This window comes from Chiloscyllium plagiosum, chromosome 2, assembly GCF_004010195.1.
Source record: "Chiloscyllium plagiosum isolate BGI_BamShark_2017 chromosome 2, ASM401019v2, whole genome shotgun sequence".
Classification (NCBI taxonomy): Eukaryota; Metazoa; Chordata; class Chondrichthyes; order Orectolobiformes; family Hemiscylliidae; genus Chiloscyllium; species Chiloscyllium plagiosum.
Window position 1 is genome coordinate 131,169,193 of NC_057711.1, and position 24,323 is coordinate 131,193,515.

The following is a 24,323-nucleotide window of genomic DNA, read 5'->3' on the forward strand; positions in this document are numbered from 1 at the left end:
ATCTCCTCTGACTCCACACACAACTTCCCACTATTATCCTTGATTGGCCCTAATTTAACTCTCATCATTCTTTTATTCCTGACATACCTATGGAAAGCCTTAGGGTTAACCCTGATCCTATCCGCCAACAACTTCTCATGTCCCCTCCTGGCTCTTCTGATCTCTCTTTTTAGGTCTTTCCTGACTTCCTTGTAACCCTCAAGCACCCGAACTGAGTTTTCACATTTTGTCCTAACATAAGCCTTCTTCTTCTTCTTGACCAGGGATTCCACTTCGTTCGTAAACCACGGCTCATGGGTTCTATATCTTCCTCCCTGCCTGACAGTACATAGTTATCTAGGACACACAGGAGCTTTTCTTTGAATAAGCTCCACATTTTTAATGTGCTCATCCCCTGCAGTTTCCTTCCCCATTCTACGCTTCCTAAATCTTTCCTAATTGCATCGTAATTTCCCTTCCCCCAGCTGTAACTCTTGCTCGGTGGAGTACACCTATCCCTTTCCATCACTAAAGTAAACCTGACAGAATTGTGATCGCTGTCTCCAAAGTGCTCACCTAAATTGAGATCGCTGTCTCCAAAGTGCTCACCTAAATTGTGATCGCTGTCTCCAAAGTGCTCACCTAAATTGTGATCGCTGTCTCCAAAGTGCTCACCTAGCCGTCCATCTGACATTATGTTGGATGGAAGGTTGTTGTTTTAAGCAGTTGAGGATGGTTGAGACTAGATCCAACTCTGAGGAATTCCTGCAGGGAGGTCCTGGATCTGAGATGACTGACCTCCAATAGCCATAATACAAATCTTTGTGACAGGTATGACTTCAACCAACAGAGCCCCCGGGTGGGTGGGGGGAGCAAGAGGGCTGAGAGATAAATGTGGAGGGCATGGGGCTGGGTACCTTGAAGGTAGATGAAGCTGGGGGGTGATGGTGATAGGTCAGAGCGGAGAGTGGAGCGGATAGGTGGGAAGGAAGATGGACAGGTAGGACAGTTCAAGAGGGTGATGCTGAGTTGGTGGGATGGAGTTGGGGTAGTAGTTAACTGAGTTAGATTTGTCTTGCTTTTTGTGTACATTCCAGAGCAATTTTCTACATTGTCACCCAGATGCCATTGTATCTGTACTGGAACAGCTTGGCGAGGGAGGTGTATCATGTTATGTTTGATGCGATGTTGACAGTGTTTGGAAGAGCTTCAGAATGGATTGTGCATGAATAGAACTGGGCATTGTAAACCTCATCGAAATAGCTTTTTGGTTCTGGAGTTTTACCGTATCAGAAATTTTCTATCTCAGCCTGAGTTTCCTTGATTGTAATTTGCAGGGCTATCAGAATGTGGTGACAAATTCTGAGGCAATTGGGAGCCTTAAGATCTGCAAAATTCAAGGATTGTTGTCTGGGTACTGGTTGCTGTGGTTGTGGCGATGCTCGTTGAGCTGGGAAGTTAATTTGCAGATGTTTTGTCGTCTGTCTAGGTGATATTTTTAGGGCTTTGGAGCCTCCTGTTCAGCACTTCTGTACTGCGTCTTCTGGAATTTATTTGGTTCTGTTTCTGCTGCTTCCAGTTGTCGGTTCCGTAGATCGGTTGTTGTGATGGGTACATTGGCAATAATTAGCAATCTGCATGTATGAACTCTGACTGGCCACTAAATGCCACGACTGGTTATCCACAGTAGCCACGCGTGCACACACTCACTGAAATGGGACAACACAGCGATCATACGGCACACTAAACAGGACAGCCAGAGAATTTCTAGAAGTGTGGTACTCATTCATGGTCTCCATTAATATAGACCGAGACCCAATATACTGGCCACTACAACGAACTACCAGGAGTGGCAACCAGAACCAGCAGGAATGGAACCACATAAATTCTAGAAGATGCAGCAAAGCAATGCTTCACAGGAGGCTCCAAAGCACTTAAGATGTCGCCTAGACAGGGGACAAACATTAGTCCCTTGTGAAACCACACTTGGAATATTGTGTCCAGTTCTAGTCGTCCTACTATAGGAAAGATACAGAGGCTTTGGAGAGGGTGCAAAGAAGGTTTATCAGGATGCTGACTGGACTGGAGGTCTAGCCTTACGAAGAGAGGTTGACTAAGCTCGGACATTTCTCTCTGGAGAGAAGGAGGAAGAGAGGTGACCTGATTGAGGTATACAAGACAATGAAAGGAATGGATAGAATCAGTAGCCAGAGACATTTCCCCAGGGCAGGATTTGACTGGCATGAGGGGTCATAGTTTTAAGATATTAGGAGAAAGGCATAGAGGGGACGTCAGAGGAAGGTTCTTTACGTAGAGAGTTGTGAATGCATGGAATGCGTTGCCAGCGGACATTTAAGCAATTGCTGAACATGCACATGGATAGCAGTGAATTAAGGGGTGTGTAGGTTAAATTATTTTTTTTACATTATGATTAACTCTCGGCACAACATCGTGGGCAAAGGGCCTGTTCTGTGCTGTACTTTTCTACGTTCTTTCTATGTTCTAACTTCCCAGCTTGCCGAACATATCCACAGCTACGGCAATCTGAAAAATTACCGAGGCTAGAGAAGTAGACAATATTGTATCATTTGATTGTTCTGTCTGCCACTCAGAGGTCAGCAGTAGATGAATGCAAGTAAGTATGATCTAGTTGGGATTATAGAGACATGGCTGCAGGGTGGCCAGTGTTGAGAACTGCATATTCAGAATATTTAGTATTTAGAAAGGACAGATAAAAAAGAAAAAGCAGTGGAGTTGCATTGCTGGCCAAAGTGGAAATTAATGCTTTAGCGTGGAAAGATATTAGCCCCAAAGATCTGGAATCTGAATGGATACATTAGCAAAAGAACATTAGTTATGCTTGTATATAGAAATCCCAAATTGTAGGGGTGTTTTTGGGAATGGCATTAAATGAGAAATTTGGGATTTATGCAATAAAGGAAATTGAGTAAATCAAATTAGTAACAATACTATAGAGGAGAAATTTGTGAAATATATATGGCATAGTTTTCTGGACCAGTATGTTGAGGAACCAAATAGAGAGCATGACATCCTAGACTGTCCACAACCACCTGATAAAGGAGCGTCGCTCCAAAAGCTAGTGCTTCCAAAAAAACCTGTTGGACTATAACCTAGTGTTGTATGATTTTTAATTTTGTACACCCCAGTCCAACACCGGTATCTCCAAGTCGTCCAAGATTGGGTATTATATAACGATAAAGGAATAATTAGCAATCTAGTTCTGTGTGGCACCTTGTCAATGAGCGATGATAGAATGATACAATTCCTCATCAAGAGTGATGTGGTTGATTCTGAGACTTAAGATCTAAATAGAGGAAACCGTGATGACATGAGGGCACAAGTAGGCAATGATAGATTGAGGAACATTACTTAGAGGGATGACTGTGGAAAGGCAATTGTACACATTCAAAGAGCATAAGGAGGAATTGCAACAATTATCCATTCTTACCTGGTGCAAATGTAAAATGGCAAAAGTGCCAAATTACAAGGCTCAGAAGGAAATTAGACATGATTTGGAGATGACGGTGTTGGACTGGAGTGTACAAAGTTAAAAATCACACAACACCAGGTTATAGTCCAGCAGGTTTAATTGGAAGCACACTAGCTTTCGGAGCGACGCTCCTTCATCAGGTGATTTTTAACTAAGGAAATTAATGACAGGTTTAGATCAAAGGAAGAGGCATATAAATTGGCCAGAAAGAAAGCAGCAGACCCAAGGAGTGGGTGCATTTCACATTCCAGAAAAGGGGGATAAAGGAATTAACTAAGAAAGGGAAAATAGACGATAAGAATAAGCTTGCAAAGAGCATTTGAACTGGCTGTAAATTTCTATAGAAATGTGAAGAGAAAAAGATTAATGAAGACATTTGCAGGTCCCTTATAATCAGAAACAGGGAACTTAAAATAGCAAATAATGAAATGGCTGACCAATTTGATACATACTTCAGTTGTATGTTCACAAAGGAAGATATAAATATCAGACTAGAAATATTGGAGAGTATAGGGTTGGTGAGATGGAAGTGCTGAAGGAAATCAGTTTTGGTCGGGAAATAATGTTGAGGCAATTGATGGGATTGAAGACCAGTAAATCTTCAGGCCCTGATAATCTAATTCACAGTGTACTTAAGGAATTGTCTGTAGAAGTAGTGGATGCATTGGTGGTCATCTTCCAAGATTCTACAGATTTTTGAATGGTTCATTCAGATTAATGTAACCCCTGTACTTAAGAAGGGAAGCACAGAAAAATCAGGAATTATAGACCAGTTAGCCTGACGTGAGTAGTGGTGCAAATGCTAGAGTCCCTTATAAAATAATTAATATCTGAGTTATGGAAAACAGTAGCAGGTTAGGATAGTGTCAGCGTGGATGTACAAGATCAAAATCATACTTGACAGATCTGGAGTTCTTTGAGGATAGAGTAACGTAACTAGCAGAGTTGATGAAGGGGTGCTAGTGGATGAGGTTTGTTTTCTGGACTTCTGGAAGGTTTTTGACAAAGTCTCACATAAGAGATTAGTGTGTAAAATTACTAGGCATAAGATTGGGAGTAGTGTATTGAAGTGGATAGAGAACTGGTTGGCAAACAGGAAACAAAGAGTAGGAATAAGCAAGTGCTTTTCTGAATGGCAGACAGTCACTAAAAGGGTACTGCAGGGATCAGTGCTGGGACCCATGCGGGAACTAAATGCAATATCTCCAAGTTTGCAGACAGCACAAAGCTGAGTGGGAGGGTGACCTGTGAGGAGTATGCAGGGATGTTTCATTGTGATTTTGATAAATTGAGTGGGCAAATGCATGACAGATGCAGTATAATGTGGATAAATGTGAAATTACCACTTCAGTAACAAAAACTGAAGGCAAATTATTACCCATACGGCTGCTGGGAAAGGGGAATGTGCGATAAGACCTGGGTTTCCTCGTACATCAGTCGCTGAAGATTAGCAGGCAGATACATCGGGTGGTAAAGAAGGCAAATGGAATGTTGGGCTTTGTAGCGAGAGGAGTTGCTTACAGAAGCAGGGATATCTTACTGCGATTCAACAGGGCCTTGGTGAGACCGCACCTGGAATAATATGTAGGTTTTGGTCTCCTTACCTGAAGAAGGTTGCTCTTGCTGATGTGGGAGTGCAGTGAAGGTTTATCAGACTGATTCCTGCATTGGCAGGATTGATGTATAAAGAAAGGTTGAATTCGTTAGCACAATATTCGTGAATGTTAGGAAAAATGAGCAAGGCAGGAGTCTTACCGAAACATATAAAATTCTAACAGGACTATGCAGGAAGGATGTTCCTGATGGCAGGGGAGTACAGTATCAGGGGCCACAATCTAAGGATATGGGCAAACCATTGGGGACTGAGATGCGGAGATTTTATTTTACCCAGAGTCTGTGGAATTCACTGCCACAGAATGCAGTTGAATCTGAAACATTGTATGATTTCAAGAAGGAGTTGGATATAGCACTTATGGCTAAAGGGGTCAAAGGATATGGAGGAAAGTAGGAGCAAGTTATTGAGTTTAATGAATGGCAGGACAGGCGCAAAGGGCCATATGACCTACCATGCTGCTGTTTTCTGTTTTTCTCTTTCATTACCGGGAACATCCCTAGAACCAGTGGCTGGTGTCTGGAATGCTCTAGAGACTTCAGCAGGTATCGTGGCTGGATCTTTGAGCTCAGGTAGATGTGGCAGGTTGAAGGTTGTGGGACAGGGGGTTGCAGTACTTTCAAGTGAAGAGGGTGGAGTTTTGGAGGCAAGAATAGGGATTGGCTTTCAGCTGTGCGTGTCTCCATTAAGCAGTGAGTTCCTGTGAACATGTTTCCTAATGTGATGAGCTGATTGTATGTGATGGCTTTCCTTACTTCCTTCCCTCAGTTTATCTGGTGTGCATGGTGTGCTGTATGAATTTTTCTGGTCGCACAGATAATGGGTTGTTGGGTATGTCATGCTAACAATTATGGTCTAACAATGAAACAGACATTGTAGCAAACAAACTGATTTCCTGTCTGTGTCAGTTACAAATCCACTGCAGAATAATTGTCAGGCAGAATCGCAAACTTGTATACAGACAGCTCACAGTCATTAAAAGTAGTATAAGGGCAGGGTACACATGCAACAGAGTTAGTTCACCTCTGACATAAAGGAGAGTCTGTTCCTTTTCTGATTTGTGTCTTTTGTACAGGTAGTTCCTGTGTTGGGAACGGATTCTGCTCTGGTGTCCATGCGCAAGTTGATTACACACAGGTCAGAATGCAATGCAGGACAACATAAAGCAACTGTTATCATGTGTTTAAAATTATACCCTTGTATAGGATTGGATTCATAAGTACAAGTGTTTGTAAGTCAGACATAAACTGAGGAACCCTGTACCTACTTTTTGATGCACTGCTCTTTAGTTTAGATTTCTCTGGGTCTGTTATACTGTATACTTTGTGGTTGGTTCCCTTAGTAATTTCCCAGAGAAGTGTATGGAAGCTATCGGCATATCATATCCGTTCTCCTTGATGCAGTTGTTATGCCAATAAGCAGGACATGATCCCTGGACCACCAAGCAGTGCTAGGTTTACTCACCATTTTTGAAGATGTATTTACTGAGGGTGTGTTCCAGAGTTCACAGTTATGATTATTCTGTGTGTGTGTTATGACTGCCATGTATTTTTGTGAAAGAAAGACTTGTGTTTATATCTCACTTCTCACAACCTTTAGTTGTCTCAAATTGCTTTACAGCCAGTGAAGTATTTTTGAAGTATCGTCGCTTTTGTAGTTTGGGTGATGTGGCAGCCAAACCATAAAAAGCATACACTTCCAAACAGCAGTGTGATAATGAAAAATTATTCAGCTTTTGTATCCAACTAGGGGGGTTAGACTAGTGGGTCTTTGATATAGAAATAAAGTTGGGATGTTGAATAAGGAAATATTATGAAATCCTCCATTCAGAGTGCAGATGTTGGACATTGTTAATCCATGAAGTGGAGAGGCTTGTGCTAAAAATGGCCCAGGCGAAAGTGAGGACTGCAGATGCTGGGGATCAGAGTCACGATCAGGAATGAAGGACTCCTGCCCCGAAACGTCGATTTTCCTGCTCCTTGGATGCTGCCTGACTTGCTGTGCTTTTCCAGCACCACTCTAATCTTGACTAAAAATGGCCCAGTCTGTGCTCTTGGGTGAAGAAGGTGAGGACATAATTTGGTCTATCCAATGCGCGATTAATTTGACTTGCACCAAAGGTTGAAGGCAGGTCTCCTGCTTCTTGGGTGAGATCAAGGTTTTCTTCCAATTGATTTGGTGATTTGCTCCCTTGAAATTAAGGCACATGACTTTGATTGCAGCCAACATAGGCGTTGAACTGTTCTGTTACATACAGATTTAGTGACAGAGATTGGGGGGACTCAAATCTGTTCAATGATCTGATTTACTCTGGGTGCTGTTTAAAATGGAGAGACTATCCCTGTCAGCTGGAACTTCATCTCTTTATTCCTCTTCTTAACATCTTTCATTCATGGAGTTTGAGTTTTCAATTCATTGTAATCCACTGTTAGGAGTTTGATTTCCCTTTGATTTCCCTTTTCTTATTCCTAAATTCTTGCCTATTGGTCATATTGACCTTGCCCTCCTTGGTTTGAGGTTTGCTGATCATGATTGACCTTTTTGTGCTGACCTTTGCTTGTCTGGTTGGATGCTTATGAAGGAACTAGGGTATCTGCAAAGCACATCTCAAACACATATGGTAGGCTTCCTATGTCTGTGTGCATTCTCCTTTGTGAAGGATCTTGAGGTTGCCATATGAGGATATCCCATTTGAAATGAAGGATATGCTTACTCTTTGTAGAAGGCTGTGGTTCAGAGTTTTGAAAGGTGTTGAGGAATCTTTTGCCAGAATTCTCAACTTTGAAAAATAAATTAAGTCTAACTGATGCCTTGATTGTGAAGGCATTGTGCTTCATTTTTGAGGGATAAGTCTCCAAAGATTTTGAGTGTTAAATGCATATTTAGTCTCATCTAAGTCATTTGTATCCCCTTCTTTTGAAAGTCGAGGAGCCCCATAAAGACAAATTACATTCTCAGTCCATGATCAATGAAGCTACAGTTGTGTGCGAAAGTGTCTTGTCTGAAAAATGACAGAGGGGTGTTTTGGATAAAAGGATTGTTTATTTTGGATTATACTGAAGATCTGACTGTTATTTCATGGAATCGTACTTGAAGCTTTCCATTGTGATAATTGTTTCTAATCTCAACCTGGTTGATAGATTCATTGAGCTTGCGATTTTGTTACTATCACATCTTTTTGATATACCCTGGCCCCTTGGTCCTGGTCCTCTGCCTGGGAGTTTCTATTACAGAACTCCCCTGCATGGTGAATTAAAAATTTCACAGAATATTCACTTCTGTGCTAAGTCTGACTGATCCACTGTGGGTGTCAAGGTTTAATTTACAGATTAAGACATGAATCAGTCATGATTTTATTGATCCTGTATAGGGGGCTAAATTGCTTACTCTTGCTATTGTGGTCATATCTGGGTTGCCTTCAGTGCTTAGAGATAAGGCTACACAGGTTCCACTTGCTGGATGGGTTGTTGGCCTCTGACTTTTAGACTGGCTGTCTAAATGCTTTGGACATTGAATTTTGTACATGTATACTGGTAATTCTGGTCCATCGCAGGTATTTTTGGGAAAAGAAGGTTGTCTTTGGTTGAACAGTTAGTGTTATATCTCTCTGGGATTCCTGGGGGCTCCAGTTGGGAAAATTGTATCTTGTTAAGTGCTGTACAGATGATAGACAATGCATGCTTAGCCCCTCCATTATCAAGGTTCCTAGTGGACTATTGGGGGGAAGTGATCAGCAACTTCATTGGGGAAAGAGGTGTTAAGGCTGAGGAGCACATGTATTGGTCAGTTCTGTAGCTGAAGGCCTCCTGAAACAGATCAACTAACTGTAGTAGACAGGCTGGCAAACTGTTTAGTTAAATAATTGCATTCACACATCACGCTGCATCCTCAGGATCCCTGGAGTGCACCTCAGCCTGTGAACTACCTTTTGAAGTGCTATTATTGGAAATGTTAGAGATTTGCTTTGATGCAGAAGGAGGCCATTCAACTCATTGTGTTCATATTGGTTGCCTGAGCATTTTAATTTAGTCCCAAGCCATTGTCTTTCCTCTGTGGCTGTGCACTTTGTTTCTGTTTAAATATCCGTCCAGTGCCCTCTTATATGCCTCAATTGAATCTGCTTCCACCAGAGTTCCAGGCACTGCGTCCCAGACCCTGCTTTGTGAAAACAATTTTTCTCATCTCATATTTGTTTATTTTACAAAGCACTTTAAAAATGCCCTTTGGTTGTCAATCCTTTTCAGAGTAGGAATGGTTTTCTGAGATTTGGTCCAGTTTTATGAAAGGCCGTTGATCCTTCAGCCCTCTGTCCTCACCACTTCCGTACCCACCCACCCACCCTCAATGAACCTTGTACTCACTTAAAACATAGAACCTTATAGAGCAGTATAGAACCTTCAGCTCTCAATGTTGCGCTGACCTGTGAAACCATTCAGAAGCCCATCTAATCCACACTATTCCATTATCATCCATCTGCATATCCAATGACCATTTCAATGCCCTTAATGTTGGTGAGTCCGCTACTGTTATAGGCAGGACATTCCACTCCCTTACTACTCTGAGTAAAGGACCTGCCTCTGACATCCATCCTATATCTGTCATTTCTCAATTTAAGGCTAGCCATCATTATCCAAGGAAAAAGGCTCTCTCTGTCCACCGTATCCTGTGATCGTCTTGTATGCCTCTACTAAGTCACCTCTTAACCTCCTCTCTAATGAGAACTGTTAAATCGCCTCTGCACCCTATCCAATTCTTCCACATCCTTCCTAACATTTGGCGACCAGAACAGTATTCTATACTCCAAGTGCAGCTGCACTAGTTTTGTACAGCTACAGTTTGACCTCATGGCTCTGAAACTCAGTCCCTTGACCAATAAAAGCTACCGTATGCCTTCTAAACAACCCTATCAATCTAGGTGGCAACTTGCAGGGAGCTATGCAAATAGACATCGAGATCTGTCTGCTCATCCACACTACCAAGAATATTACCATTAGCTCTGTACTCTGAATTCCTGTTACTTCTTCCAAGTGGATCACTTCACGCTTTTTCGCATTATACTCCATTTGCCACCTCTCAGCCCAGCTCTGCAGCTTACCTATTTCCCACTGTAACCTGCAACATCCTTCTGCACTGTCCACAACTCCACCGACTTTAGTGTCATCTGCAAATTTACTAACCCTTCCTTCTCTGCCCTCATCCAGGTAATTTATAAAAATGACAAACAGGAGTGGCCCCAAAACAGATCCTTGCGGTACACCACTAGTAACTAAACTCCAGGATGAACATTTCCAGCTAGCCAATTTCTGATCCAGACTGCTAAATCACCCTCAATCCCATGACTCTGTATTTTTTGCAATAGCCACCGTGGGGAACCTTATCAAATGCTTTACTGAAATCAATATACACCACATCAACTGCCTTACCTTCATCCACCTGTTTGGTCATCTTCTCAAAGACCTCAGTAAGGTTTGTGAGGCACTTGCCCATTACACAGTACAGGCAGATCTCAGGAAACGTGCAGGTGAAAATACATTGACTTTCTAAAAATTTATTACAGAATCTCAAGTGGTTAATCTGTATTAGCAGCTAACTTCTATTTAATAACCAGATCAAAGCCAGCTAATCATTCGAAAATATTAAAATAGCTTGTTAAAATGTGGACTCATCCCGACTCCCTGTGGGATAAGTGGTTTTGAAACTTTTGAAATTCAGCCAAATTGAAATAAATCCACCAAGGCCGGTATTCTATCACCAAGTCACCGTTTATTTATACGTACACCGTAAATGACAATGACCTGGCTAGCTCAGAGCCGCCTCATAGAGTGAGCAGAAACCTTGACACTCCTGTCTATATCTGTAATGAAGAGGTGTCAGTGTTGGACTGGGGTGGACAAAGGTTATAGTCCAACATGTTATAGTCCAACAGGTTTATTCGAAAGCACTACCTTTGGGAGCACTGCTCCTTTGTTAGGTAGCTAGTGGGGCAGGATCATAAGACACAGAATTTATAGCGTGTAATCATAGTGTCATGCAACTGATATGATATATTGAACAGAGCCAAATTGCTGTTAAGTCTTTCATCAGTTAGAATGGATTACAAGTTTCGATTCATTAATATGTAAATCCCAGAGCTTCTTTCAAGTCAGGAATGTGACTTGAAAGAAATTCTGGGATTTACATATTAATGATTTGAAACTTGCAATCCATTCTAAAAGATGAAAGACTTAACAGCAATCTGGGTTTGTTCAATATATCTAAGAGAAAATGAGGATTGCAGATGCTGGAGATCAGAGTTGAGAGTGATGACCTGATGAAGGACTTATGCCCGAAACATTGATTCTCCTGCTCCTCGGCTGCTGCCTGACCTGCTGTGCTTTTCCAGCACCACACTCTTGACCTTGTCCAATATATCGTATCAGTTGCATAACACTATGATCTTATGCTATAAATTCTGTGTCTTATGAACCTGACGAAAGAGCAGTGCTCCGGAAGCTAGTACTTCCGAATAAACCTGTTAGACTATAACCCCTGGTGTTGTGTGATTTCTCTATCTGTCAGCTAGGGCACCCTGATTGGGCCAGTTTAACAATCCTAATCAAGGAACACATATGCTGTGAGTTCTAATTGGCTGGCCTCGTTGCAATCACTACACAAACATTGATGTCAGATTTGAAACTGCAGGAACCAAGATAATGACTTTTTAAAAACAGCACTTTGTGATAATTGAAAGCTTCAGCCTAATTAATTTTAAAAGGCTGAGAATGTACATAACTTCAAAACATGACAAAACAGAATTTATTCACCCTTCAAGAGCATTTATGCCTCCTTCATAACTTCATGACTTTCACACTCTGTGTTAAGGGCCTTGGAACAGTGAAATTGAGTCTGTTTAAACATAGCATTGTATTTAAACAGTCCAGGAGATTTGTCTGATGCCTGTGCAATTGATAACCAGCTCCTTTCCCCCAAGGATGAAACTATATTGGCCTTAAATCCCAACTTGTGAAATTCAAACATTTTTCTCCAAATGCAGAAGTGCTCTACTGAATTCTGCTTGTGTCTTGGAATTCATGCAATCTGATACAGGTCAGTACTTATGTTGGTGAGATTTGCTGTAGGAGTTGCTGTAGGCCTTTTAAATTATCGAGGTTGTCAGGTGGAATTGTGATAAGTTGGAAAATCTACTGTTGTGGCAATAACTGATCCTGTTGGTCTGTAAAAAGGAATAGACTTTTAAGAGGCTTTCCAAGATGGCTCCTTCCAATACAACTGTTGTCTTTGTCATCAGGTTGGATAGCCAGAAAAATGAATCTGGCACTGAGGCAAAGTTGAGGAATGGGTCAACTTGGTTAGGTTTGGAATTAGGACCAGTTAACTATTTTATAATAGTTCTCCTGGGTAATGTCCTTTGGGAGAAACTTTATCATGGTTATTCTCACCTCTGTGCTTATAGGCAGAAATTTACAGTAGATTTGGAGCTGCTTGATTGAAGTATCTCCCTGTTCGAGTGTGATTTAATTTTCTCTAAATGATGAACAAAAGAATGACAAATGAATGGGTTAAATATTTGTTGGCTAAATCAACCAGGTTTGGCAGCCTTTGTTCTTGAAATGAATCAAATTATAACATAGCAAACAGTAGCTCTTCATTACAGTAACTATCACAGATTCTACAATCTTTAATAGAAGATGGATGCCTGCATTGCCTTGACCTTGTGTAATTTTCCATTTTATGCTTGGAGCCAGGACCTGATGTATTTCTTTGAATCTCACAAGAGAAAGACGAGTGTGTTCAGTTTCACGGCATGAATCTTGGCACATCTTGACAAGGACTTCTATTGTATTTCTTATTTTTAATCAAAACTACAGCTTGTACTTAACATAGAAAAATGACCCAAAGAGCTTAGGGAGGCATAACCAAAAAAAAGGATATTGAGCCAAAAGAGATGTTGGGAGATGTAGTCAAAAAAGTAAATTTTAAGGAGGCATTGAGTGTGAGGGAAGCAGGATTAAGGCTTTAGGGAGGGAATTCCAAAGGTGTAGTGTAGCAAGACGTTATGCAGAAGAGGTTCGAGTCACAAGAAAGGAATTGGTGGAGCCTAGATGTGGTTTAAGATTATTAGGAGATCAGAGATAGGGACTAGAGAGATTCAATCATGGGGATGAGAATCTTAACGTTAAGGTCTATGCAATGTATATTATCTATGGAGTTTAAGAAAACTTTCAGAGTGGCACGTCAAAGTTGGTTAAAAAATCAAGGACAGTTGAATAGGATGGTCAATGTCCGCTTGGATAAAAGTTTGCCCTAAAGACAGGATATCGCGGGTTATAGTAAACTGTTATTTATTAGACAAGAGTAGTTTTCCCCAAAGGCTAGTGCCAGGAGCACTGCAATTTTTTGATGTACATAAAAGGCTTAGAAAATGAAATACACGGTGAAATCTTGGAAACTCCAGGGAGTGGGAGGCAAGGATGATATTGTGGTTACTATGAGGACACTTAATTGAACGGGAGGAAGAATGTCAACTTATTGATGGAGAACTGAAAGTTGAGTGTTAAGTTTGTTTCACATTGAAGATGGATCATATTTCTTGAAGGCAAGCAGTGGGAACATTTTTTTGACATACATCAGTGTATTGCATATGCTAAGTAAAGCATCACTTTACAGGTGAAATTGTACCTTTGGAATTAAAAATGAGAACCATGTGTGTTTAGATTCATGTTGCTAAAATGTGTCATGGAGCAATCAAGTCGTCCACCTACTGGATTTGGACTGAGTGGGAGCTTTTTTTTCTCTAATGGTTCCTCCATAATGAGAACGAGAGAAGAATTGATGCATTGAAATTATGGTTGTGGCTGTGAAGGTGGAAACTGAGCATGCCTGACCAAGGATATGAGGAGGCAGCCCTACAAAGGCACATGGAGGACTGATGGAGGAAATGGTACTACATAGGGAAGCATGATTATGCGGAAACCATAGGGAATGTCAGTGGTGAAGTATGGAGAGTTGAAGGTAACAAGGTCAGGTCAAAGATTTGAGGGAGATTCAAGGATGATGGATTGGAGGTTGAAGGTAATGGCAAGAAGGGAAGCTCTAAAATGATTTGATTTTTGATTTTGATTTTATTGTCACGTGTACTGAAGTACTATAGTGACAAGTGTATAATGTCACCACACAAGGTGCCATTTAGGTACAGAATCTTAAGAACAAGATAGAAAGAAACAGCAGAGAAGAAAGTTGAACATTGAAGCTTTTCACTGTGCCTCGGTACACGTGACAATAAGTTTAATTCAATTCAATTGCAGTAATTATAATAAAGCGTGAAACTAACAAAATAAGGTTAAAAGTTACACATTGCAGACTTTCTTAGTTTAAAGTAGAAAATAAAGAAATAAAACTGCAAGTTCAAAATAAAAGTTCAAGATTAGATGGGATTGAGGTTGACAAAGAGGGTTTTTTTAACAATTTTGGAAGATCTGAAAATAGATGAGACCCCTGGGCCGGATGGGATTTATCCTCGAATTCTCTGGGAAGCCGGGGAAGAGATTGCAGAGCCTTTGGCTTCGATCTTTATGTCATCATTGGCAACAGGAGTAGTGCCAGAAGACTGGAGGATAGTGAATGTTGTTCCCTTCTTTAAGAAGGGGAATTGGGACAACCCTGGTAATTATAGGCCAGTGAACCTTACTTCGGTTGTGGGTGATGCGTTGGAAAAGAGAGAGGATTTATAATTATATAGAAAATAATAATTTGATTGGGGATAGTCAACACATTTTTGTGAAGGGTAGGTCGTGCCTCACTAAACTTATTGAGTTCTTCGAGAAGGTGACAAAACAGGAGGATGAAGGTAAAGCAGTTGATGTGGTGTATATGGACTTCAGTAAGGCATTTGATAAGGTTCCACAGGGTAGGCTATTGCACAAAATACGGAGTTTCGGGATTGAAGGGATTTAGCGGTTTGGATCAGAAATTGGCTTGCTGAAAGAAGACAGAGAGTGGCGGTTGATGGGAAATGTTCATCCTGGAGCTCAGTTACCAGTGGTGTGCCGCAAGGATCTGTTTTGGGGCCACTGCTGTTTGTCATTTTTATAAATGATCTGGATGTGGGCGTAGAAGAATGGGTTAGTAAATTTATGGATGACAGTAAGATAGGCAGAGTTGCAGACAGTTCTGAAGGATGTTGTGGGTTACGGAGGGACATAGGTTAGATGCAGAGTTGGGCTGAGAAGCGGCAAATGGAGTTTAATGTGGAAAAGTGTGAAGTAGTTCACTTCAGAAGAAGTGGCAGGAATGCAGAGTACTGGGCTAATAGTAAAATTCTTGGCAGTGTAGATGAACAGAGAGATCTTGGTTTCCAGGTGCATAAATCCCTGAAAGTTGCCACTCAGGTTGATAGGGTTGTTAAGAAGGCATATGATATGTTCTGATTTGGAGATGCCGGTGTTGTACTGGGGTGTAGAAAGTTAAAAATTACACAACACCAGGTTATAGTCCAACAGGTTTAATTGGAAGCACACTAACTTTCGGAGCGCCACTCCTTCATCAGGTGGCTGTGGAGGACACAATCGTAAGGACCAGAATTTATAGCAAAAACGTAGTGTGATGTAACTGAAATTATACATTGAAAAATACCTTGATTGTCTATTGCGTCTTTCATCTGTTTGAATACCATGATAGTTTCACTTCTTTCATGTTCAAATCACAAAACCTTATTTTAAAAGTAGCATTCTCAGGTTAACTGTAACAATTGGTGTTAGCTAGACAATATGTTGAAGGTGTTCGCCCCCTGTGTTCTCTGTCTGTGCTAAGATGTTTAGATTGATTTTAATCTAAAAAGTGAGATAACAGAGTTTTACATGAGTTCATGCAGCTTTTGAGCAAAGTACAATGTAACGCTGCAAGTACAAATTCACCCCACAAAATATATGTGGTCTTTGTGTCTGTGCGTGTCTGGGTTGGGGGGTTGTGAGTGTGAGAGACAGGGTGTATGTGTGTATAGTGAGTGAAGAGTGTCTGAAGTCTGTGAGGGGGTGCATGTGTGAGTGTGGGAGTGTGTGTGTGTCTGGGGTGGGGGGTTGTGAGTGTCTGTGAGAGAGAGTGTATATGTGTGTGCGTGAGTGTAAAGTGGTCTAAGTCTCTGAGAGGATGCATGTGTGAGTATGGGAGTGTGTGGGTTACATAACTTCAGTTACATCACACTAAGTTTTTGCTATAAATTCTGTGCCTTACAGTTGTGTCCTCCACAACCACTGGAGCTGCGCTCCGAAAGCTAGTGTGCTTCCAATTAAACCTGTTGGAATATAACCTGGTATTGTGTGATTTTTAAATATGATATGTTGGTGTTTATTGGGAGGATTGAGTTTCAGAGCCACGAGGTCATGCTTCAACTGTACAAGACACTGGTAAGGCTGCACTGTTCTGGTCACTGCGTTATAGGAAGGATGTGGGAGTTTTGGAAACAGGAAATTTACTAGGTGTTGCCTGGTTTGGGAGGAAAATCTTATGAGGAAAGGCTGACGGAACTGAGGCTGTTTTCGTGAGAGAAGGTTGAGAGGTGACTTAATTGAGACTTATCAGATAATCAGAGGGTTAGATAGGGTGGACAGTGAGCGCCTTTTTTCTTGGATGGTGACAGCTAACACAAGGGGACATAACTTTAAGTTGAGGAGGTGATAGATTTAGGACAGATATCAGGGTGTACAAAGTTAAAAATCACACAACACCAGGTTATAGTCCAACAGGTTTAATTGGAAGCACACTAGCTTTTGGAGTGCCGCTCCTTCATCAGGTGACCTGGTGTTATGTGATTTTTAACTTTGTACACCCCAGTCCAACACTGGCATCTCCAAATCATGACAGATATCAGGATAGTTTCTTCATTCCGAGAGTAATAGGGACGTGGAATGGCCTGCCTGCAGCAGTAATGGACTCGCCAACATTAAGGACATTTAAATGGGCATTGGACATGCATATGGATAATAATAGAATGGTTTGGTTAGACGGGCATCAGATTAGTTTCACAAGTTGGCATAACATCAAGGGCTGAAGGGCCTGTACTGCGCTGGAATGTTCTTTGTTCAATGTTCTATAATTGTCTTTCTTAAGTGCTTGGCCATAGTGGGATGGCACATTGTGGAATCACCTTGAGACTGGAGGTCCATGCTAAGGCAGTGCCAGACCAAGAGAGTCTGCCATGCCTGGTCGAGGGTCTGCCACACTGCGCTGAAAGACAACCGCGCCAGGCTGAATGTTTGCCTCTTCAGGCCAGGAGTTTGCTTCCCTGGACCAGGAGGCCCCTCGCCGGGTCTGCGCTGAGTCTGTGGCCTGGAGAAGAAAGAAGAGAGATGAAGGAAAAGAAACACAAAAGAGAAGAAAAACAAAAGGGAACTGATGAGCTCCATTTGAAGTATCCGACTCCATTGCCATCTTGGACAATATGTCAGGGGCTAAGTAATGTGAACATAGGAAACTCTGGGATATAAAGACCATATTATGTTCTGTATCTTTGATTGGAGACTAAGTTTATAATATTTTAAAACCAAGAACTGCAAGGAATTGCTGTACTTCTAAAACAAGTTGCTGAAACTTTTTGTGTGGTGGTTACACTAGTGCTTTGTTCAAGCAGTGGAAATATTTGTGGGAGGCACGGACCTGGGTTTGTGTGCAAAGTGAGATTTGGCAGGCAACAAGTAGCTGATTGGTGTGTGCAGTTTTGACCAGATGTGGATGTCAAAAGGTCACCAGCTTAGTGACAGTTCTCTCACCGGTGTTTGGATAGTTGAACAGCTTGTGGGTGTAAACGAAACAGTGACAAGGCTTTGGGCTGCTGGAAGGATTGTGTGTGGGTGTGTGATAATACCTGAAGCCTGAAGGAAGCAAATTATTTTCTCTGACCATTTGCTGTCAGCTGTTCCCTTGAACCAGTAACTAAGATACTTTAGTTATTATACCAATTGCCCTGTGCCTCCTGAGAAGAAATTATAGAATCTGGAGAAAGGAGATTAAGGAACAATGTCTAGCCAGCAAAACAAACATCTAAAAATTTTCAAAATTTTGACTAATTGGTAAGATTTTAGTGGACACGCATGAAGTTGGATAATTTGAGGTAAAGAAAGTTGAAGTTCCAATGTGTGTTGTCTGTTTGTCAGAACTAGCTGCAATAACCTGCAGCTGAAATCATGACAGCTATTTCAAACAGATCTGCAACGCTACTTATAAAAAATTTATTCTGTTGCTTCTATTACATCAATAAAGTTACAACTGCAACTTTACTGAGTCGTGCTGTACTTTCTTGCTATGATTTTATTGATACTTCATGATTCTACATTCCATACAACTAACCCCGCAAGCATACAGTTCCGTTGGATATCCATGTAGTGTTCTGCATTTTCAAGTTTGCTCATAAATGTTATTCTGATTACACAGTGCTTGCTTAGAGAGTTCATGAATGCAGTGAAATTTCTTGATGTGTCGTGTGTGTACTAGAAACAATGAAGCTTCAAGGGTAGAAGCAATTTGTTTGTTCTTGGTACCTGAAGTTATATTTGGTTTCGTAGAACATGAAGTTCTCACCAATGGAGTAGACACTCTTGTGCGGACTATTGTAGCTAGTTTGGCTAATCTGTTACCTCCTCCAGGAAGATGGTTTTGCAATGAGCAAACTGTAAAGCTGCAGGGGAGGAATATCCAAGTAGTAACTTGAGTGGTTGTGCTTATTTTATGGCAAGAAATATATTTTTAGCGTTCACCAGTGACCAAGAGAACTAATTAGAGGCGTATTTTCTGGGTCTACCTATTTGTGCGCTCATTGTAGTGGTGATCTTCACAAACCCTGTATGAAATGAGTGTCAAGTGTGGCACATGGAAACTGGACGGCAGCATTTTTAATGGTGGTCCAGAGCATTACAGTGGCAGCACGTGTAAAGCCAGGCAAGAACGAGTGGTGCTTGACTCTCCAATAATTTTGGGTGTTAACAGAAGTATCTGTAGAGATAATTAACTCATTGATTGTAACCTTCTAAAACCTGTGAAGTCTGGAAAGACCCCAGCAAATTGTACAGCTGCAGATATAACATTCCTATTCAAAATAGGAGTGAGATATAAATCAGGAAGCTATAGGCCAGTTAGCTTGTCTTTGGAAATCTGTAATTAAGGAATAGTCTGGTTGGATATTTGGAGAATCATAATACAATTAGAGTCAGCAAGGTTTTACGAAAGTGAAATTTGTTTGAACTCTGCCAGGATGTAATGAGCAAGGTGAATTAAACTGTAAGCAGTTTCCAGAAGATATTTGATAATGCATCATTTAAAAGATTATTGCATAATATAAGACCTCATGATGTTGAGGAGAATATATTAGCACGGATAGAGGATTGACCAATCAATGGGAATTACAGCCAAGGTAACCGGGTCATTTACAAGTTGGCCAATTAACTTGTGGAGTGGCGCAGGTATCAGTGCTGCGTCCTCAAATAATTATGATCTTTTACTGATGATACAAAGACTGGTAGAAAAATGCATTTTGAGGAGGACACAGGTTCTGGTATACATTTTCTAAGCTCTTTAAACACAGTGGGAGGCAGCAAGCCTGGCAAAATAGTTGTGGGATGTGTTTGGTGTGGATAATGTCTTACTGGAGAAAGTGAGGTCTGCAGATGCTGGAGATCAAAGTTGAAACTTTATTGCTGGAACAGCACAGCAAGTCAGGCAGCATCCAGGGAACAGGAGATTCGACGTTTCGGGCACAGGCCTGAAGAAGGGCCTGTGCCCGAAACGTCGAATCTCCTGTTCCCTGGATGCTGCCTGACTTGCTGTGCTGTTCCAGCAATAAAGTTTCAACATCAATAATGTCTTACTACCTTGCCATTTTACCAACAGTAGAAAGTTGATAGATTGTTCGTTCAGCAGGAGCTCTGTGGAACCAGTTATTCAAGGGCCACTCTTGGCTTCACACCACAGTGTCTAACCTGCTGCCACACTGACTGTCTGACACAGCTTTATCAGTGATAATACCCCTCAGTGCTCATTCTTGTGACATATTCTTCCTGGAGTGTTGAGTTCAGCCAAGGTATTGCTAAGTCACCAGCCCTCTGAAGGCACCTCTTGGAGATAGGACTCAATTGAATGCCAGCATTTGTGGTCATTTGTTAATTAGCAGCTACCAGCAAGTGCAGCCTGAGGTTCTATCATCTTCTGAAGTTGGGACTCCTCCCACTTCCACCATGGCAGAAAGACATCTGTTTTCACAAGATTACTTGGCTTAAAGAGTCTGTAAAGGCATAATGACAAAATAAGTAAATGGGCAGTCGTTTTGTGGATAGGTGCTAAAAATATGTCTCCCCTTGTGGAGGAACTATAGTGCATTGTTTCAGAACGAGCTGTCACCTATTTAAGTTGAAGATGAGAAAATTCTTCTGAGGATTATGAATATTTGGTATTCTTTACCCTATAAAGCTGTATCGGTGAATATATACAAGACAGAAATTGACAAATGTTTGATCTACAAGAACATTCAGGCTCACTTGGGTAGAAGTGGAGTTGAGGCCAAGATCACATCAATCACAAAAATAACAGACTCAAAAGCCTCTATGGCCTCCTCTTCCTCGTACGTTCTTAAGTTCTTAACAGCCCTAAGTAAATGTAAATTGTTGTTCCTGTAGAGAAAATAATTCTGGTGAAAGAATAACTAAGTGGATGTTGCTTAATACGCTCTTGTCCAATTATACAGAGAGATTATCTTGTTTAATTTAAATATATCAATCATTAGTCTGCTTGTATCACAAGATGTTGTTTCTGATCTTAGATATTTATTGCATGCTTTGACTTTAATTTGTTACTTTGATTTTAGCATTGGTAAAAGTGGATAATCATAAATATGTTTGTTCTTTTTGCTTCCTGTACAGAGGGACGTTTGCATCTCCAGGATATCCCTTCCATAACCAGCAGAGGGCACCTGGAGGCCACCCCAGACCTGGTAGTGGACTCTTCCTACTACAGCAACTTTTATCAGCCATCTCTCTACCCAGCTTACTACAACAATTTATACAACTATCCCCAGTACCAGGTGGCGGTGGCAGGAGATTCACCAGCATCTGATGTAAGCTCAACACTGGGAGGGACAACAGTGAAAAACAGCCTTCGGGGCCTCTCTGCATCATTAGTGTCTGGTCAGACAGGAAACCAGTGGCAGGTAGGATAGTCATTGATTCCTCAGCAACAAAATATTATAGTCAGTTTGCTAATATGTATGAATATTAGAACTAAGCTGATAATTGCAGCAATAACATAATAATTAGAATTCTAGAATTAGAATTAGATTTTATTGTCATGTGTACTGTGAAACTAATTGTGTATAAAGCAACTTGCTGATTTTTTTCTGCAGGAAGTAACCTAGTTATGAGATTGGAGAAAAGGGGTGGGAGCTGATAGAACAACTGCCAGATTTTTGTTCACTCAATCATCCTATATATTTGTCTGCAAACTCTTGATGTCTTTTTCACAACATACATTCTTAATAATATGTCTACCTTCTGCAAATTTAGGTATTATGCTTTCACTCTCTTCATCTAAAATCTTATAAGCTCTGCTTATTGTCAGCCAATCTTCTATCCATGATAATATACTATCTCCTAACTATGAGCTTTTTCATAAACAACTTTGATGTAGCACTTTATCGAATACCATCTGGAAATCTAAGTATAGTATATCTACAGGCTCCTTTTATTCACAGCACCTGTCATTCCTCATAATAACACAAGTAAATTGGTTAAACATGATTGCCCTTTGATGAAACTGTGCTGACTCTTCCCAATCACCTTGAGGTTTTGAAATGTACAGCTGTAATATCTTTAATGATTAATTCTGACACTTACATGACAGATGTCAAAATAACAGGCTTATAATTTCCTGTTTTCTGCCCCCCCCCCCTTCCAGAATCAACAGATTACATTTGCTCCTTTCCATTCTGATGGAACCTTTCGAGAACCTAGGGACTTTTGGAAAATTAACAGAGGGCATTTACTATCTTGCAACCTCTTTTAAGACCATAAGATGAAGTTCATCAGGACATAAAGACTGTCAGCCCACAGCACTTCATCTTCATTATTGTAAACCAGTAACTCCTTGTTCTCATTCCCGAATTAAAAATCACATAATACTTGGTTATAGTCTAACAGGTTTATTTGGAAGTACAGGCTTTTGGAGTGCAGCTCCTTCATCAAGTAGGTAGTCTAGTAAGTGACATTCGGTACCTGATGAAGGAGCAGGACTCCAAAAGCTGTTGAGTTTCTCCAGGATCTTTTAAAAAATTATTCTGCGTATTCTGAAATATCCCATTAAATTTTACGACCACATCCCTATAGGTCGCTTGCCTAGTATGTCAGTTCACATCACCTAACTCAGCTTTTTTGCTCACAAAGTTGCCCTTAGTTTAAAATACTTGTTTTAGAAACCTCTCCTCCCTCTCAATCTGGATGCAAAATTCTACCATATTGTGCTCACGGCTACTTAGGGGTACTTTTACTCCAAGGTTATTAATTAATCCTGCCATCCCACAATACCAGTCTAATATAAATTGTTCTCTGGTTGGTTCTAGAATATATTGCTCTAAGAATCTACCTCAGAAGCCTTCTACAATTTCCTTATCCAGACTACTTTGTCAGACTTCGTTATTCAGTTTAAGAGGTTGTAGACCCCTCCCATTAGTGACTTCCTTCCCCTACTATTCCTCACCTCCACCCAAACCAAAGGATGGGAGGTGCAGCCAAGAGGCATGTTCACTTTTTAAAAATTGTAATGGCTCTTGGATACTCGATTTTAGCAAATCTTTCCAGACTGAGAAGACCAGCAGCTTAAAGCAGGAAAGGAGATGCTTAATGTCCTTGCAACAAGGCTTGTGGACCAGAAGCAGAGGAATACAGAATTCCACCCACCAAGCTACCTTATTCCTGCCATTTGTCCCAAACACTTAGCCACGTGCTTCTTCTTGCCATTGGTCCACTCCCCTCTGCCATCTGTCCTTTTCAGGGACTGAACATTCCCTTCGCCTTCAAAACTCAGACTTCCCATTAGAGTGTCAGTTCCTTTCCTGTAGCCCCAACAGTATATTCTCTGCCTTAAAGGGAACCAAGTTTGTCATTCAGGCTGGCTTTGGGTGTGGAACCTATTGAAAAATAATAGATGCATGCTGTGGAGTTAAAACTTTGTGATCAGAAGTCTTTCCAACCCAACTTAAGTTAGTCATCGCTGTCAGTATAGGTCCATTGCATTTGAGCAACCAGCCAATTATGATACAGCTTTCTTATTTTATTATGAATATTTAATTTTAAGTTCCTGTATGCTGGTTAGCAGTTCAAAGTGGAGCTGTGCAGGCCAGCTATGTCCTCACGACCTGTTTGGATAGATTGATTAATCAGTACTTAAAAACTCAAGCAGTTTGATAATTTGACACCTTTTAACTATTCAGTTATTTACTTTTGACTTACAGATCCAGATTAGTTTGTTACAAATAGATTATGTTCATTAGATATTGAAGCACGTTGTATATCTGAGACAAAGTGTATAATTTAAATTGTGTACGTTTTAATTTTCAGAGAAATGAAAGTGATGAGAAGGTAAGCTATCTTTGTTTTTCAATTTATTAATTTTTGCATGGTAATTTCTTCTCCTTCCACTTGTTCAAAATCCTTTTGGATCTAAATACCTTGTTTCATTCAAATAATTTAGTTCATTGACTTAGTTTACATTTCTCCTCATTTTGAGCATATTTAAACCTTGTCTTTATAGCCGGGTCCATGTGCACAGCATTTCCTTGTAGCTGAGATGTACAATGTATGACTTCCAACATTATAGGTCATCCCTGTGTTAATGCTGCGCTGACAGGTCATATAAATATTATGAAGAACAGGAGGCCCTGTATATGTTACAGACAGAATTTCTGGCTAACCCCTACGCAATCAGGAGGATCATAGAGGTGTAGGTATCCATATGAAATACATTATCCTATACATCCAGTACTATATGTCATAATATTCATTTCTTCATAAGTTTCAAGAAAGATATTGAATCAAAATGAGTGGCTGATGGAACTGGCTAGTAATTTGAATTCTAGGCATGAAAGAATGTCTGAAACTATCCTGCTGATTAAAGCAAATACTAGAGATGCTGGAGACCTGAAATAAAAGCACAAAGTGCTGTAGAAACTCAGCATGGCTGGCTGCATCT

General features: G+C 40.8%; 1 protein-coding gene across 2 annotated transcripts in view; it reads left to right on the forward strand.

The window, feature by feature from the left end:
- The window catches only part of LOC122563980 (doublesex- and mab-3-related transcription factor 1-like), a 138,056-nt gene that overhangs the window by 63,222 nt on the left and 50,511 nt on the right, over positions 1-24,323 (forward strand). For both annotated transcript variants that reach the window (XM_043718374.1, XM_043718386.1), the window contains exons 3-4: positions 21,005-21,291; positions 23,693-23,713. In XM_043718374.1, coding sequence (XP_043574309.1) covers positions 21,005-21,291; positions 23,693-23,713 — 308 coding nt within the window. The remainder of the gene's footprint in view (positions 1-21,004; positions 21,292-23,692; positions 23,714-24,323) is intronic.